The sequence below is a fragment of the Macaca mulatta genome, chromosome 6, assembly GCF_049350105.2.
Source record: "Macaca mulatta isolate MMU2019108-1 chromosome 6, T2T-MMU8v2.0, whole genome shotgun sequence".
NCBI classification, from domain to species: domain Eukaryota; kingdom Metazoa; phylum Chordata; class Mammalia; order Primates; family Cercopithecidae; genus Macaca; species Macaca mulatta.
In genome coordinates, this window is record NC_133411.1 from 168,272,997 (window position 1) to 168,292,216 (window position 19,220).

The following is a 19,220-nucleotide window of genomic DNA, read 5'->3' on the forward strand; positions in this document are numbered from 1 at the left end:
GGGGGAGTAGAATGGCAAGAAGGGGTTGATTTGAGTGACTACAATGAGCAGGTGCTGTGCTAGGGACACTGGTACTGAGACTAAGAGGGCAGCATATTCAGTCTTGAGGACCTCACAGCTCAGGGGACAGGTCATCAGGCACATAGCAAAGTAAACAAGTGAGGAATTGCATTTAGCTTCAAGTAATAGAGAATCAAAACAACAGAGATTTAAATAAGAGTCTCTTTTTTTTCCCAAATTCCTTGAAGTTTGGAGCTGGGTGGCCCAGGGCTGGTTTGGGAGCTCTGTGATGTCACCAGGAACCCAAGTTCCTTTGATTCTTCTGCTTGGCAATGTTTAGTAGGATTGCTTCGTGGTCATAAGACAGCTGCTGGAAATCCACACTGCATGTCTCAAGCAGGAGGGGGGTGAAAGGCGGAAATGCAAAGTGGTATTAGCCAAGTACAGCCTATTATTTATTTATTTATTTATTTATTTATTTATTTATTTATTTTGAGACAGAGTGTTGCTCTGTCACCCAGGCTAGAGTGCAATGACGCCATCTCAGCTCACTGCAACCTCCACCTCCCAGGTCCAAGCGATTCTCCTGCCTCAGCCTCCCGAGTAGCTGGGGTTACAGGTGCCCACCACCACGCCCAGCTAATCTTGTATTTCTAGTAGAGACAGGATTTCACCATATTGGCCAGGCTGGTCTCAAACTCCTGACCTCAGGTGATCCACCGCCTTGGCCTCCCAAAGTGTTGGGATTACGGGCATGAGCCATGGTGCCTGGCCAGAGTACACCGTCTTTATATCACTTTCCTAGGGCCCCCTATCCCATGATGTTGACTTACATTTCATTGCCTAACCTTATCTGCAAAGGAGGATAGGAGATCATTTGTTTAGCCTTTATTTTTTATTTTTTAAGCTGGGCACATTGTCATCTCTAGCAATATAGTCTTTGTTATTGTGAAAGAGGAGAAGAAGGGATGTTGGGTAAATTGCTAGCAGTGTCAGCTAATCTGGGCAATTTCAGTGCATTGTGGTGTACTCTGCTGAATGTGTGATTTAGCTAAATAATTAAACCTCTCTCATCTTCAAAATGGATATACTAATAACACATACCTTGTAGTAACTAAACTGTGTAGCATTACTGTGAAGATTTGATGAGAAAAATGTATGTCAAGGGCTATGGGAGGTATTCTGTAAGTGCCCAATAAATGTTAGTCATGATGGTGAGCACGGCAAGGGTGATGATCCTGGGTTTGTATTCCCCCTCCAGCACTCCCTGCCCGACAATGGGCACAGCCTTGTGATTCAGTTTCTTCAATGATAAAACAGTAGGATGGGAGATTCTGTGTCTCTAAATTGCTATCAGATTGAGATAATCCCTGGGGTGTGTGTAACAGAGTGTGCAGCACGTCCTAGGCATTCAGAGAATTATGATTATGGAAGCACCGAGACGAGGTGGGACGGTCAGGGAAGGCTTCCTGGATGAGGCATCCCTGGGTTGTGTTTCACAGGTGTAAAGGAGACAGCCTGGGAAGGAGGTGGGGAAGGCTGTCACATATTGTGCTCTGGGAGCTGTGAAGGGTCTGGGGCATCTGGGCCCCAAGGTCAAGGTAGGACATGGTACAAGTTGAGGCAGAGAGGAAGGCAGTATTTGGGGCCATGCTGCGGGGCTGAGAGCCCTGGGGGTGTGGAGCCTGCTGCTCTGATCTCCTGGGACTGAGGTTTCTGAGACTGAGGAGATCATATTCACAGACAAGAGATTAACTAGTTTGAACAATGCTTATTTTATTGGCATCTGCAAACTGCCACCTGTTAACCAGAAGCCTGGGCTCAAACTCTGGCTAGATTCCTCTGGGAATAGGCTATTAATCAACAAATGACTTCCCCTTTGGCAGAGAAGGAAATGTCTAATAGCTTGAGGCTGATCTTATGACTGGAAAAATGGAAAGGCTGTTGTAAGTTCTCACAGGGATGTAAAGACAAGTTGTCTCTAGGTTTCCAACAGGTTTTTTTTTTTTATTACCTATTAGCAAATGAGCACAGATTTGTTTATCAGATTCCCCTAGAAATTAGGTTGTTGAGGCAGCTGGAGAGGTGAATTCTGGGGTGGGAGAAGGCAGAGAAGGGAACAAGAGGAGCTGGCATTACCATGGTGCATTGTACTTAAGGAACTATAGGGGCTGCTTGTTCCTGAGCAGAGGTCACATAGAGCACTGGACTTGAGTCCAAAGTCACAGGGGCCAGTCTCACCTTTGCCTTGAGTTGCCAAAAACAATGTACGCTGTTCTGTAAAACATGGATAATACATACCCACTTGGGATTACCAGGCTCTCTGATGGTAACCTAGGAAAATGTATGTCTGCAAAGACACTTTGTAAAGTGCACCTAGAGTAAAATCCAACCCCCACCCCAATCTCCCAGTCCTTCTGACAAACTACAGAGCACCCCAGGCTCTTTTTCCACTTTGTACATTGACCATTGCTCCTTTTTCTGCCTAGAACATTCTTCTGCCCCCTCCTTGGAAGGACCTTCCATGCCTTCTAAGTATATGCTCCCCAACATAGACAGTGGTTAAGACCCAGACTCTGAAACACCACTCATGGGTTCAAGTTTGGCTCTGATACATACCAGTGAATGGACCTTGGGCAATCACCTGACTTCTCCACCTCGGTTCCCACTTCCATAAGATGAAAGTAATAATTGTTTGTACCTTATGGAGCAGTTGTGGAGAAAAGATGACATTAACAAATAGCCATTATTACTGTTTTTCAGAACACTCTCTTCTAGTGCTGTGATCTCTAATTAATTTATTTGTATATATGTCTATTAACTAACACCCATAATATCCTATTATTTTCCATGATGGGATCTTAATGAGGGCAGTGACCATGTCTTTCTCATCATCCTTATATAGCACAGTGTCAGAGACTTAAAAAATGCTCAAGTCATAGTTGTTGGATGAGGAATTCACTGAACGGGTATTTCCCAGAAGTCTCAACAGCCTGTCCCCAGAGACAAGAAGACACCATGAGGGGTGACTGAGGCAGCCCTGCAGACCCTCGGGGAAGAGCCAGGGAGCTTGTCAGATGGCCCTATTTTGCATTTCATTCTCCTAGTTGCAGGCTTTCACTTATGTAATGAAATAGCAGTGAAACCCCACCGATACCTGAGTGCTTCCCCTCTAGCCAGCCCAGTATTTGACCACAAAAAGGGGGAAGAAAAAATATGAGAAAAAAAGAAGCTTCAAACCACATGCTTCTTGGGACAGACAGATGAGCTGTCCTTTCCCGGAGTCATGTGAGCATATTGTAGTAGCCTGAGGAGTGTTTTGCTGAGCATGATCTTTGTGACCAAGTGGTGAGAAATCAAGGGGCCCAGCCTGCATGTCAGCAGTTGAGACTTTTTCCACTTCTGCCCCTCACCTGCTGTGCAACGTTTTTCAAGTCACCTTACCTATCTGGGTCTCTTCAGTGACCCTATCTGCAAACTGAGGGATTGAAATAGATGACGAAAGTAGAGTAGCCATGCAGTTCTGGCTTTGCCTGTAGACTTGGTGTAATGATTAATAACAACCTCTTTCATTCTTCTTTTCTTTTGTTGAGATGGAGTCTTGTTCTTCAGGCTGGAGTGCAGTGGTATGATCTCAGCTCACTGCAACCTCCGCCTCCCTGGTTCAAACGATTCTCCTGCCCCAACCTCCCGAGTAGGTGGGATTACAGTGTGCGCCACCACACCAGGCTAATTTTTGCATTTTTAGCAGAGATGAGGTTTTGCCATATTGGCCAGGCTGGTCTCGAACTTCTGACCTCAAGTGATCTGCCCACCTTGACCTTCCAAAGTGCTGGGATTACATGTGTAAGCCACTGTGCCCAGCTCATTTCTCTAAATGACTTGTATTGGATGATGAATTATAAGATTAGTTTGATGCAAGTCTCTGCCAGTTGTAATATTATTGTCCTTATTATTATTATTGTTTTTTTCTGACTGCCCATCCCTGCTCCTACCCTGTCCCCAGATTCATGCTCTGTCCAGCTTGCTCTCTGGAATGCTGACCACCAAAGCCACTGTCACTTGGCCACTCCCACTCTCTGGATTCCTGTGAGGTTTGGTGATGGAAAGCACTAGCAGAAGAAAGGAGTGTGGGAAAAGAAAGAAGCGGGGTCATTAATCCCTCAGTGCCTCCTTTACTGCATCCTGGGAAGTGTCTGTTTCCTGTGCCCATGGCTTCCATTGGCTGAGCTCTAGAAACCTTACACTTTCCCAGCCCTTTAGGCCTAGGGGTAGTAATGGCTTCCCGGCATGTGTTTCCATCCCCAGCCACTCCCTAGTTCTACCACACCTCTGAATTTAGTACCTTCAGCAAACTGTCTCCAGTTGACTGTTTTGAGGATGCTCCTTGTTTTCTGCTAGAACTTGGACAAATACAGATTCTTTGACCCTCTGACCCAATCTTCCCTTGAGGCACTGGGCTGTCCAATACATGGACACCACATCCAAATGTAGGCAGCTCTGCTGCTGAGTCTTGGTTTTCTAGGATGCAGGGGGCCTGTGGCATAACTGGCAGCATGAATTGGTGGGGGGGTCATGACAATGGCCTCTGATGCCATTGAGGTGCCATTGCAGCAACATGGACATGAACTCAAGAAACTTATGGTGCATGTCTGATGCATGGTAGGCATTTGAGAATAGTAAGATTTCCACCCCTAGATTTTATTATGAACATTTTTGAACAATCAGAAAGTTGAAAGACTTGCACCATGAACACCCATCTATTTGTCAACTCAACTCTACAATGAATACTTTTCTGTGCTTGCTGTATCACATATTCATCTACCTAATCCTCTATCCATCTCTCAACCCATCCTATTGTTTATATATTGTATTTCAAAGTTAATTGCAAATATCAGTATATTCTTTCTCTAAACACTTCAGCAAACATAATAGAATTGTTTTCATTACAAAATCAATTGAAGCTAATAGTGAAACATACTGACAATACAAGGTGTATGAAGTGAAAAATGGAAAATATCTCTCTTCTCTACTTTCTCTAATCTCGTTCCCCAGGCACAACTGCTGGTGGGTGTTGGGACTCAGAAAGCAATACTCCAAAATAAAGGCCTCAGAAGTCAAAAAGGTTTTCTCTGACCTCTGCTCTCCTGTCTCTCAGCCCCTTTCTCCCCCAAGGCTATCCAGAGAAACTAGAATCCCTTTTTCCCAAGGTAGGTCATGGGAACCAAAACCCCTTTTCCCCAAAGACAGACACAAAACCTAAAATTATTACTCCAACTTACCCCTCTGCTTTTCTGTGTAAAAACTGGCCATGAGGAAATTATCTGACCTACCTCGTTTGACCCCGATTCCAGAGGGGGGTCCCACCCCATTCCCAGGAGGAAGGAATGCTGCTCAGAGAGGCCAAGAAGAACTTCAACCGACAGGTCTCGCTGGGTTTCCCTGCTCAGTCTATTAGCATTAGATTAGACTTTTTTTTTCTTCTTTTCTTTTCTTTTTTTTTTCTTTTGTCTAATCCTATTTCTATATGGCTGTTCATACTTTGTTGAACCTAAGCATAAAAATGGACAATTTCCCCCTGTATCCTTGTTCTTCATCCTGAAGTCCCCTGTGTATGCACATTAAATAAATTTGTATGCCTTTTCTCCAATTAACCTGCCTTTTGCCAGTTGGTATTTCAGCAAATCCTCAGAGGGCCAAGGGGAGCCCTCCCTTTCACCCTTACATGGGATAGTCCAAAACATTAACGTATACATGTATTTTTGATATCTTACAAATCTTGAATTATAGCATACTTATTGTTCCACACCTTGCTTTTAGAAAATCAACCATACCTTGAAAACATTCTTGCTTCTTAATGGGTCATCTCAACTTTTTTTTTTTTCAGACGGAGTCTCTGTCTGTTGCCCAGGCTGGAGTGCAGTGGCATGATCTCGGCTCACTGCAAGCTCCGCCCCCCGGGTTCACACCATTCTCCTGCCTCAGCCTCCCGAGTAGCTGGGACTACAGGCGCCCGCCACCTCGCCCGACTAGTTTTTTTGTATTTTTTAGTAGAGACAGGGTTTTACCGTGTTAGCCAGGATGGTCTCGATCTCCTGACCTCATGATCCGCCTGCTTCGGCCTCCCAAAGTGCTGGGATTACAGGCTTGAGCCACCACGCCCGGCCCGTTTCAATTTTTAATGACCATAGAAATTTCCACATTATGTACCTTCATTTATTTAACCATTTCTCACTGATGGACATTCATACTATTTTGGGTTTTTTTGGGATATGATAAACAACATCACAATGAAGATTCTTATACATTCCTTTACTTAACAAATATTCTAATAAGCACCACTGTGTGCCAGACATGGTTCTATGCTTGGGGATATTAGGAAAATAAGACAGGTAACGTTTGTGTGGAAAGTATATTCTTCTGAGGGAGTCAGATAACAAACTAGAAAACATCAAAAGCAAATAAATTGTTTTTAGCTAGTTATTAAGAAAATAAAATTGAATAATTTGATAGATGGTGATAGGAGGGACTACTTTACAAATGGTCATCTGGAAGGCCTCTACTTCGAGGTGGTGATATTTGATCTGAGACCTGAATGAAGAGAAGGGGTCAGTTACGCAAAGTCCTAAGGAGAATGGATAGCACGAGCTTGGTGTGTTGAGGGACAGAAATACACACAGCATGGCAAGTATAGCAAGTGGTGTGAAATGGGGTTGCAAAAGGTGGCATGGGCCAGATCACTAGGACCAAGGAGTTTGAATTTTATTCTCCGTGCAGTATATCAGGTTGTATTTTTATCACTGGATAATCATAGAGTAAAACTAGCTTGATCTGATCCATGTAGAATGGAATATGAGCAAAAAATGCTTTGTATCTGGTTAGCTGCAGCATGGAAAGCCATAATTTCTCTGTAGGCTGTGTGGCACCCTGGAAAGAGAATGGGTGTCGGAGCAAGAGAGATCTGCTTTCAAATTCCAGCTCCATTGGTATACACCCCAAATAATTGAAAGCAGAGTCTCATATTTGTACACCATGTTCATAGCAGCACTGTTGACAAAATGGAACCCCCAAATGGAAGCAGTCCAAGTGTTCATTGACAGAAGAATGATAAGCAAATGTGGCATATAGGGTGGGCATGGTAGCTTATGCCCATAATCCCAGCCGAGGCCAAGGCAGGTGAATTGCTTGAGCTCAGGAGCTTGAGACCAGCCTGGGCAACATGGTGAAACCTTGTCTCTACAAAAAACACAAAAATTAGCATAAACACACAAAAATTAGGGTGTGGTAATGCATACCTATAGTCCCAGCTACCTGGGAGGCTAGATGAGAGGATCACTTGAGCCAGGAGGTTGAGGCTGCAGTGAGCCAAGATGGTGCCATTCATGTATACATATGTAACAAACCTGCATGTTGTGCACAGGTACCCTAGAACATAAAATATAGTTAAAAAAAAAGAAAGTAGGTTAGAATAGAAAAAATAAAATAAAATTTGTCATATATCTGTGATATTTAATATTATCAAATCATATTTAAATTTGTATAGTATTTAATAAATAATTTGGAAAAAAAAAAAAAAACATGGTGCCATTGCACTCCATCCTGGGTGACAGACTAAGACCCTGTCTAAAAAAAAGAAAATGGTATATGCGCAAAATGGAATATTTTTAAGCCTTAAAACAAGGGAAATTCTGACCTGCTACAACATGGACATGTTAAGTGAAATATGCCAGTCAGTAAAAGACAAATACTGTATGATTTCACTTATATGAGGTACCTAGAAAAGTCAAATTCATAGAGACCAAAAGTAGAATGGTGGTTAGAAGGGGCTGTGGGGAGGGAGGAATGAGTAGTTGTTTAATGAGTGTAGACTTTCAGTTTTGCCCGATAAGAAGAGTTCTGGAGATTGGTTGCACAATAATGTGAATGTACTTAGCATTACTTAAATGTGTGCTTAAAGTGGTTAGTGGTTAAGATGGTACATTTTGTGTTATGGGTTTATGTTATCCCCAGCTAATTTTTGTACTTTTTGTAGAGACCGGGTTTTACCATGTTGCCTAGGCTGGTCTCGAACTCCTGGACTCAAGCCTCCAAAAATGCTGGGATAACAGGTGTGAGCCACTGCACCAGGCCCTGTTACTCATTTTTAATTTAAATACTCCATCTCCATCACTTACTGGTGGTGTGACTTGGTCAATTAGTCCTTCTATGCATAAGTTTTCTCATTTATAAAAGGAAGACAACAGTATCTCATAGCTGTTGTGAAAACAGACTTCAATGCTACCTGGTTCCAGTCTTCCTTTGCATAATTTGGAATCTCAGGCTCCCCAGGCACACAGCTTAAAGAACCTTTCAATGAATCCCAATTGAGTTGTCCTTGTACCTCGTACATAGTAGATGCTCAGTGAACATTTGTTGACTTGCTGGCTGACTGAATCCACTTATGTAGACATGATCTAAAAGGAAGCATGTGTAGGGAGCTATGTGCCTGGTACAGAGTAGGCATTCCATCAATATTTATGGAACAGGTGAATGTGTACATACCTGCCCACAAACTGTGGCAAAACAACTTGTTTGCTCCAAAATGCACACATTTTTTCCCCTCATGTTGTACCGTAATGGTTGCTTTAGAAAACAAACTGAAATCCCTACTGACTGAGTCTCATGTTAGTACTGTTGCTAGAAAAACACACACACACACACACACACACACACACACACACAACAGATTTCCACAAATATTGTAGTTTAAACAAGGCAAAGTTATTCTCTTACAGTTCTGTGGGTCTGACGTGGTCTCGCTGGGCTAAAATCAAAGTGTCAGCAGGAGTATGTGCCTTACTGAAGGCTCTAGGGGAGGATCTCTTTCTTGTGCATTCAGGTCTCTGGCAAAATTCAGTTCCTCTGGTTGTAGGACTGAGATGATGTTTCCTTGCTGGCTATCACTGAGGGACATTCCCAGCTTCTAGAAGCCACCCGAATTCTTTGACTCATGCTCAATTCTTCCATCTTCAAAGTCAGAAGCTCTTATTTCCTGTCACCTCTCTGACTCATTTTTTAGAAAAGTGACCCCGTTTTTAAGGATTCGTGTGATTGGATTAGGCTGTCCTGGGTAATACGGGATAATCTCAAGGTACTTAACCTTAATCTCATTTGCACAGTCTCCTTTGCTATGTCGTAACATATTCAAAGATTCTGGGGATTAGGTTGTGGATATATTTGGAGGGGTTATTATTCTACCTATTGCAGCATCCATTATCACTTTAGAATGGAATGGTTTCTCAGAACAGACAGTTGTCTGTCTTCCAGCAAAGAGCTCCAGAGAACTAGGCCAATGAAAGGGAAATTGGGATGAAGGCAAGAGAGGTGAGGCACTGGCAGTAAATGTGCTGGCAGGCCTGCGAGGGGTGCTACAGAAAGAGGTTCCTGATTTCATGGAATCCAGGTTATTAAAAGAAGAAATACTCACAAATGCCAGAAAAGTTAAATTTCATGTGTCTTACAATTTCCCTTCAGATCAGTTCTGCCAAAGATAAAGCGATCTTCATCTGCTGTGAAAAACAGTAATTCCTTTCTCCATGATTTTCATGATTTGGTTGATGGGTTAATGGTTCATCGCTGCAAGTATAATTGAAGGACATTGTCTTTGCTGGTTTGGTGAAGCTTCCAGATGTTATCAGAGGGGGTGTTCCTTTAAGCTCACCCAGCATTCTCTCACTTATAGCTGGGTATTAGCTATACAAGAGCTATTTGGCCTCTGAGAGCAAAAGTTCAGCCACTAAGGAAGGAGCTGGTGGTGTCCAATGTAGGCCTTTAGATCACCTCTGGAGCTTCTCTCCAGGGCCTAAGAAGTGACCCTGCCAGGACGCCATCTGTTTCAACCCTATTTTTTTTTCTTCTTTCTGCCTTGGCAATCTTCTTTTTCTCTTTTTCTTCCTTTTTCTCTTCTCTCCTTTCTAGTGTTCTGATGTTTTAGGATCAAATCAATGAAAAAGAATAGAAACCGTTTCAACTCAGAAAATAATCCAAAGATGGAAAAAGGTGTGTACCAGGTTCACTGCTCTAATCATTTCTGTTCTGATAAAAGGAGTTTACAGCAAAGAAATAACTTTTCTGGGTCTCTGAGGCTTTGGAAAAACAAGGCATCGAGAAGCCTGGGGGCTGTGGGGGTGTGGCGGGCAGCCTACTGCTTGTTGAGGTAATGCAAACTAAGGAGAAAGAGGCGTTGGCTTCCTCTGAGGCCAGGGCGTTTCAGGCTGCAGGTAAACTATGGATGTGGTTCCACAGATGTTGCCACAAGGGGAAGCCAAAATCTGACAGCTAACAGAGGTCACAGCTTTTGGAAACAGTGGTTGCGACACAGGGGAAACTCCCCCTCCCAGCCCTACCTCAAGCACATCCTTGCTTCTCTCAGTCACACCAGTTACACCAACAAGGGCAGTACTGGGGAGGACATTTGGAAAACAGTCAAGAGAGGGTGAAACCGCTGGCGTGATGTCACCAACAAGAGGCTACAACCTGGGAAAATCTAACAGGAAAAAGGTAGTTGAGCCAGGAAAAGCCACCAGACCCTTTCTCTTGGCTTGAGGCAACATTTACATTTGAATAATAATCAAATTAACAATGTAATGTGACTGTTCAGCAACAATGATGTGCTAATCATGATTTTACATGGGTTACCTTTAGTCATTAAATTCTCTACATCCTAGAGATGCAAAAATTGAGAACGAGAGAGGTTATGAGAGCTTTGAAAGGCCACAGAGCGTGTGTTGTGGCTGAGATTCAAGCCCAGCTTTACTGATGTTAAAGCTTGTCTTCTCTTTCCCTACCTTGCTTCCTTTTTTTTTTTCAATTTTCTTTCTTGCTTCATGTGCTTTCTTTTTTTTTAAGAAATAAAATGATAATCCCTTTGTGTCTCCACTGCCTGCCACGCCCCACCCGCCTGCCATCCTTGCCAGCAGCAGCCTCTCAGTTGAGGTTAGAGTTTCCCTCCCACCCTTCATCGCGCATGTTCATGGCTATAAACAATAAGTATGCACGTTTTAGAAATTTATGTATATGAGAAAGAGCTTAAAGTATGAATTTACAGAGGAAAAAAATGCAAATGGCTATTAACCATCAGAAAACATTCACCACCTCATTCATTAAAAAAAGAGTACTAAAAATTCAAACCACATCGAAGCTGGGTGCAGTGGTGCATTCCTGTAGCCCTAGCTACTTAGGAGGCTGAGGTGGGAGGATGACTTGAGCCCGGGAGTTAGAGGCCAGCCTGGGCAACATAGTGAGACTCCGTTTCTACAACAACAACAACAAAATTTTAAAAATAATCACTAAAAAACCCCCTTCACATTGAGATAACATTTCAAACATCTGTCAAATCGGTCCATACCCAAGATCTGATAACAGTGTATAGAAGGGGCTGAGGGAAAAGAGGCACTTAAACTTTGATTGTGGGTAAGTAAACTGGTATAATCTCTGTAGAGGGCAATTTGACAATATATATGAAAAATGCAAATACACAAGTCCAGGTGTGGTGGCTTATGCCTATTGTCCTAGCACTTTTGGGAGGCTGAGGTGGGAGGATTAATTGAATCCAGGAGTTTGAGCCTGCAATGACCTATGATTGATCCACCGCACTCTAGCCTTGGCAACAGAGTGAGAACCTGCCTCAAAAAAAAAAAAAAAAAAAAAGCAAATGCACAAAATTATAAAAGAAATCCCATTTCTTATGATTTATCTATAGATAAGTATATGTTTATACATGTTCAAAAGTGCATGTGTTCAAGGTTATTCATTGCAGTATTGCTTGTAATAAAAAGACCAGAAACAGTCCACATATTCATTAACAGGGAGTGATAAAGTAAGTATGGTGCATCCTTGTAATGGAATCGTATGAAGGCACTATCTGTACTAATATGGAAAGTTTTCAAATACATATCAAGTGGAAAGAAAAGCAAGGTGCAGAAGAATATGAATAGCATGCTATCTTTTGTGCTAATGAAGGGGAAAATAAGCCTATGTATTAATTTTTGTTTGCATGTGCACAAAGAAACTGAAAGTTTACATGCAAAACCTAATAGCAGTTTTGCATGTGGGATGTGGAAAGAGGGGTGGGATGAGGTATGGGAGAAGACTTTTAAATATATTTCTTAATTTTTTTTGAGATAGCCAATGTGGATGGACTATGTTACCTATTCCAAAAATTAAATTAAAAAGTTAAAGTGGTTTTATGCAATACAAGTCATTCTGTCATTAACCTTTTGCAATCAGGTTTATCTTTTTTTTTTTTTTTTTTGAGACAGAGTCTTGCTCTGTCACCCAGGCTAGGGGGCAGTGGCACCATCTCAGCTCACTGCAAGCTCTGCCTCCCAGGTTCACACCATTCTCCTGCCTCAGCCTCCCAAGTAGCTGGGACTACAGGCACCCGCCACCACGCCCCGCTAAATTTTTGTATTTTTGTAGAGACGGGGTTTCACCGTGTTAGCCAGGATGATCTCCATCTCCTGATCTCATGATTCACCTGCCTCACCCTCCCAAAGGTTTATCTTTTTGAATTTCTATCCATGTGGTTGTGCCCTTGATTTTTCCATTAATTATGCTGCCTTGAACTGTAGAATTTTACAGCTGGAAAAGCTCTTGGAGAACACCCAGTTTCCAGCTTTCATATTACAGGAAAGAAAAATGAAGGTGCATCAGTGGCGAGTAATTACTGAGAGTAGCTTTGCAAGTCAATGGCAGAATTGGGGTTTGGCCTCAGATCTGACTCTGATTCAGAGTCTGGGAGTGCCTTTCTCCACCCCACCCCAACCAGTGCCAAAGCCATCTGCCGAGTCTTAAGAAGAGATTGGTATCTTTACATGTTATCCTTTCCTAGGCACATTTGCATTCAAAAACAAAACAAAGATAACAACAGACAACAAAACCCAGCGGTCACTGTTTTATGCAGTAGTGATTGTTCAGACCTCAGAAGTCAGGGAGATGCTTTGGGATGAGGAATAGGGAGTGGGATGGTAATAGTGCTTGGGCCGGTAGTCAGGGACACGGAAAACCTTCTAATATCTCCATTCACCTACAAAATACATAAATCATTTAAAGGAAAAGAAAAAGGCAAATAAAAAACAAAACAACGAGGTTATCACTAGCTCATCCATATAAAGATTGTTTCTGTTTTCAGCTCAGGAAGAACTAATTTGAATTTTATATTAGTGATGCCATTGCTGTGAATATTATCAATGTAACTAGATCTTATTAGACTTTTTGTTGCCATAGTGATAGTACAGGCACTAATAAGTCACAGTGTATGAGACCTCTGCCGGCAGAGTCATCTGGTATATCCCTCCACCTACATGCAGAACTCCTCTAAGCCGTTCTAACAGGTAAAGACCTTTCAGGATTTATGTTAATAAATGCCAGCGTTTCTGGAGTTCTTATAGTCAAGCACTGTGCCAGAGTGGCAAGAATACAAAGACTCAGAAGAAATGCACTTCCGAGATGGCCAAGTTCCTAGGCAGATAAAAAGGGGTCCCCGGAGAATCTCCGACTGGCCTGCGCACTGGGAAAACGGGGTGGAGCCAGGGGAAGTTCACACCGTTTGCAGGAGGGAGGAACCTGGCCTATTCAGTTTCTGTGTGGTGGCCTCGTGTTCAGTCTGTGAGATGGGAGCCCACTGGCAGGATCCCTTCTTGCTTTGTTGAGAGTTTCTTTTTTTTTTTTTTTCCTTTTTGCCCAATAAATTCCTCTTTAAGCACCCTTCAGTGTGTCTGTGCGCCTCATCCGTCCTGGTTGTGTGACAAGAACCTGGTGTTAGTTGAACTAAGAAGCAAAATTCTGCAACACTTCCATCACAAATTAAATAGCATACATGGGTGTTTTCTAAAATTTTATACAAAAATATTTCATTTACTTATTTATTATTATGATTATTATTTTTGAGACAGAAGTCTCCCTCTTGTACGCCAGGCTGGAGTGCAATGACATGATCTCAGCTCATTGCAACCTCTGCCTCCCAGGTTCAAGCGATTCTCCTGCCTCAGCCTCCCCAGTAGCTGGGATTACAGGCGCCTGCCAACACAACCGGCTAACTTTTGTATTTTTAGTAGAGATGGGGTTTCACCATGTTGGCCAGGCTGGTCTGAAACTCCTGACCTCAGGTGATCCATGCCTGCCTTGGCCTCCCAAAGTTCTGGGATTACAGGTGTGCGCCACCGCGCCTGGCTAACAAAAATATTTTTAACAGTAAAGGAATAGAAACAATGTGTAGAGACCTCCCCATGCTTGAAATTTTGGTCACATTTGGAATTTTAACTCATAATTTCATTCAAAATATTGGATTCTACTCCATAATATAAATGTGTTTGCTTTAATGTCTATTAAATGTCTTACATGTATAGTCTGTTAACTATTTTTTTCTTCCTAGTCTTCTAGTAAAATTGATGCTCCAAGAAGATACACAACGTTGACCATGTGGATTCAGATATCTCCTGCTTGGATCTCAGCCTGGATCTTGTTTGAGAAGCATAGATTACCTACAGGTTGGTAAACTTTTTTGTAAGGGCCAGATAGTAAATATTTAAACACTATATGAGCCACACTGTTCCCGGACAGAACGAGGTCCTGCTGCCTGTTCTTGCACTCCAATAACGAGATGCTGACAGACTGGGAAAGAAGGGAGTTTATTTCTGCAACTGGTTACAGGGAGAAGGTCAGAGTAACTCACCAGACCAACTCAAAATTAGAGGTTTTTCTCCAGTGTTTATGTTACTGGAAGGAGGTCCCAATCCAGACCCCAAGAGAGGGTTCTTGGATTTTATAGAAGAAGGAATTTGAGGCGAATCCAAAGGGCAAAGTAAAAGCAAGTTTATTAAGAAAGTAAAGGAATAAAGAATGGCTACTCCATAAGTAGAGCAGCCCCGAGGGCGGCTGGTTGCCCATTTTTATAGTTATTTCTTGATGACTTGCTAAACAAGGGATGGATTATTCATGCCTCCCCATTTTAGACCATGTAGGGTAATGTCCTGATGTTGCCATGGTGTTTGTAAACTGTCCTGGTGCTGGTGGGAGTGTAGCAGTGAGGACGACCAGAGGTCACTCACATTGCCATCTGGGTTTTGGTGGGTTTGGGCTGGCTTCTTTACTGCAGCCTGTTTTATCGGCAAGGTCTTGATGACCTATATCTTCTGCGGATCTCCTATCTTATCCTGTGACTAAGAATGCCTTAACCTCCTGGGAGTGCAGCACAGCAGGCCTTCGACTCATTTTATCTAGTCCCTATTCAAGATGGAGGTGCTCTGGCTTAAATGCCTCTGATATGCCTACATGTGGGGCCTGGGGTCTGGAAAATTACTTCAGAGGCTTGGAACAATTACTTAATCTAAAGTAGGTCATGGCACAAGGTGTGCAAGAACACCTCCATTATTTTAATTAAACTCTAAGGTCTGAGAAAGCCCAGGTGGAGTCTTAATGGACTTGTTTTTACATTCTAACCTTTGTACTAAGGCGCCAGTTTCTCCAGTTCTTTAATGTTTTACGTATCTGTTCATCAGAATGACAATAAGGTATTGGTGAAGGCTAACTGCTCTGGTGGCTAATGGAGACCTGGCCTGACACAACACTGTTTCTGTTACATGCCCTCAACCCAGCCATTATAGCAAAAAAAAGCCCAGAGATAATATGTAAATGAATTGGCATGGGTGTGTTCCCGTAAACTTTGCTTATAAAAACAAACAGATTTGGCCAACGGCCTGCATTTGGCCTGTAGGCTGTAGTTTACCAATCCCTGGATTAGAAAATGCCCCAAGAATTTATAAAAGGGAAGTTTTTGGCCAGGTACGGTGGCTCATGCCTGTAATCCCAGCACTTTGGGAGGCTGAGGTGGGAAGATCATGAGGTCAGCAGATGGAGACCATCCTGGCCAACATGGTGAAACCCTGTTTCTACTAAAAATATAAAAGTTAGCTAGGTGTGGGGGCGCACGCCAGTAATCCCAGCTACTTGGGAGGCTGAGGCAGGAGAACGGCTTGAACACGGGAGGCAGAGATTGCAGTGAGCCGAGATCACACCACTGCACTCCAGCCTGGTGACAGAGCGAGACTCCATCTAAAACTAATAATAATTTTTAAAAGGCAAGTTTTTTTCAGCTGGAAAAAATAAGTGTGGAAGTGGAAATTCTATTGGTTATTGAAGGCTGCATAGTATTTCAAACAGCAGAGAGGAAATGTCAGCATTATTGGTAGAGAACCAGTATAAGCAAAGGCAGATGTCTTGAGGCTTATTTGTAGATGGGACTGGGGGACAGGGAGGACAGTAAATAGATCAGTTTGACTGAAGGAAGGAACTCATGTCAAAGAGAAACATTCTAAATCATCAGGACTAGAAAAGACTTTGCTGATTATTTGCTTTTCATTGTACAGATGGGGAAACTAATGTGGGCGATTTCAGATCTGGAAAGAGAATAGAGTGGCATGCTTCGAATCCTGCCTTAGTTCATTTTGTGCTGCTATTACAGCATGCCTGAGATGGGTATTTATAATGAACAGAAATGTGTTGGCTCTTTTCTGGAGGTCGGGAAGTCCCTGTTTGAGGGGCAACATCTGGCAACGGCCTTTTTGCTGCATCATCCCAAGGTGGAAGGGCAAAGAGAGGGAGGGAGAGAAAGAAAAGTGGACCAAACTTACCCTTTTATGGCAAACACATTCCTGTGATAATGGCATTAATCTGTTCATGAAAGGTGGATCCCTCATGGCCCAATCATCTCTCATTAGGCCCCGCCTCCCAATACTGTTACATTGGAGATTAAGTTTCCAACAAATAAATTTTGGAGGGCATATTTAGACCATGGCATTCTGTACCTGGCCCCCAAAACTCATGTCCTTTTCACATGCAAACTACATTCATTCCATTCCAATAGCCCCAACATCTTAACTGTTTCAGCACCAATTTAAAAGTTTAAAGTTTAGAGTCTCATTTAAATTTGATATGGGTGAGACTCAAGGCATAATTTATCCTGAGTTAAAACCGCACCAACTGTCAGCCTGTGAAATCAAACAGATTATCTACTTCCAAAATATATTAGTTGAACAGGTATAAGATAGACATCCCCTTTCCAAATGGAAGAAATAGGAAAGAAGAATGGAGAAACAAGTCCCAGGCAAGTTCAAAACCCAATAAGGTGAATAATACTGAATCCTAAGGCTTAAGAATAGTATTTTTGGACTCAGTGTCCTACCTTTGGGTATAGTAGGATGGGGGTTGGTCCCTCAATGCCTTGGGCAGCCCTGCCCATATGGCTTTATGGGTGGTTAGGGAGAGCTAGGCCTGTGCAGCAGCTCTCAGGAGTTGAAATCTCATGCCTGCAGCTCCTCCAGGCTGTTACCTCGTGGTGGTGACTCTACAGTTCTGGGGTCTTGGGAATGGCCTTACCCTCATGGCTCCACAAGGACTAGTAGGGACTTTCTACAGCAGCTCTGATCCCATTGCCCCAGTGGGGGCTGTCTGCAGTGACTCTGCCCATGAGAAAAGTTCTGCCTGGGCCTCCAGGCTATCTGAGACATCTTTTGAACTCTAGGTAGAAGAAGCCATGTTCCCACAACTCTTGCATTCTGTGTACCTGCAGACTTAACACCACATGGATACTGCTAAGATTTGCCACTTGGGATGCTGTGCCAGAATTCAGAGAGCGGAGACTTGACCTGGCCTGGAGCCAAGGCCCCGTGGATGCCCTAGGCCTCTCTTTTGATGTATTTTCTTTTCCCCGACCTTGTCATTCTGAGCCTGCAATAGGAAGGTCTGCATCAGTAATCTCTCATGTGCCGTTGGGGTCCTTCTCCCCTTATCCTGATAAATAACCTCCAGCTTTATTCTATCCATGCTAATCTCCTTATCAAATAGTCCCTTGGCCACACCCTTGGTTTCCTAAAACATTTTTTTCTCTTAAAAAAAAAAAAAAGCTTCTTTTATTCTCTACTATATAGCCAGTCTGAGAGTCCTCCAAATCTCTATTTCTCTTTTAATTTTAAATTCTGTCTTTAAATGATTTCTTTTTCTTGCATTTTACTTTATGCAGTTAAGAGAAGCCATGCTGCTCCTTCAGTATTTTGCTTAGATATTTCTTCCACCAGATACCCTAGTTCATTGCTCTTAAATTCTGCCTTCCGTAAAGCTCTTGAGCACGCACATAATTCAGCCAAGTTCTTTGCCACTTCACAACAAGGATGGCCATGACTTCAGTTTTCAATAAAGTATTCTTCAATTTCCATCTGAGGCCCAATCAGTATGACCTTTACTGCTCATATATTTATGAACATTCTGATTATGATCACTTAAGTAAAGTTTCAGACTTCCTCTACAGCTCTCCTCTTCTTTTGAGGCCTTACCAGCATCATCCTCAAGGTCCATTTATAGTAATTTTGGCATTTTGTAGCCTGCTCCTCCAAAGTCTTTCAGCTTCTGTTCAATTGCATAATTCTGAAGCTGCTTCCACATTTTCAGGTGTTTGTTACAGTAACAGTTCCACCTCTTATTGCCAATTTTCTTTCTTAGTCTGTTTTGTGCTGCTGTAACAGAATACCACAGACTGGGTAATTTATAATAAACATAAATCAGTCAGCTCATGATTCTGGAGGCTGGAAAGTCCAAGATCGAGGGGCTGCACGTATTGAGGGTCTTGCTGCATTTTCCTGTGGCGGAAGAGCAGAGAGAGAGAGCAAGAGAGAGAGAGAGAGAGAGAGGAAAGGGGACCAAAGGTACCCTTTTATAAAGAACCCACTCCTGCAATAAACACATTAATTCATTCATAAGAGTATTGCTCTCATGGTCTACTCACTTCTCATTAAGCTCCACCTCCTAACACTGTTGAGCTGGATATTAAATTTCCAGTGCATGCTTTTTCGGGGACACATTCAAACTATAGCAAATACTAAGTTAAAGAAGTTTCAGCTCTGTTGGGCAGCCTCATAATATTTCAACACTTCATCATTTGAATGCTTATTAATTAACCAACTTCCTGTATGCCATGTGATCAGATGTCACAAGAGGAGTTCCTTTGGGATGAAGTTAGTTCTTTGTGCACCATTGTGACGTAGCACTGTAGTGATGGTGACAAAACACATCTGGAGTAGGCAACTAGACAAGTGCCAAGTATTAGAAGCCTTAGCATCTCAATCTGCCACCAACTTGCTCTGCAAGCCCAGACCAAACCCTGAACTTCCCTCTGGCTTTCTCTTTGG

General features: G+C 42.7%; 2 protein-coding genes across 5 annotated transcripts in view; one reads left to right on the forward strand and one right to left on the reverse strand.

Annotated features, from left to right (window-relative positions):
- Positions 1-19,220, reverse strand: part of RNF145 (ring finger protein 145) — a 347,885-nt gene that overhangs the window by 230,343 nt on the left and 98,322 nt on the right. The gene's annotated exons all lie outside the window — the stretch shown is intronic.
- LOC106999016 (uncharacterized) overlaps positions 1-19,220 on the forward strand; it is a 252,474-nt gene that overhangs the window by 54,657 nt on the left and 178,597 nt on the right. For all 4 annotated transcript variants that reach the window (XR_013394982.1, XR_013394981.1, XR_013394983.1 and 1 more), the window contains one exon: positions 14,414-14,528. Coding sequence is in view for 1 of the 4 variants with exons in the window: in XM_077937409.1 (XP_077793535.1) it covers positions 14,414-14,528 (115 nt within the window). In the remaining 3 variants the exon portion in view is untranslated. The remainder of the gene's footprint in view (positions 1-14,413; positions 14,529-19,220) is intronic.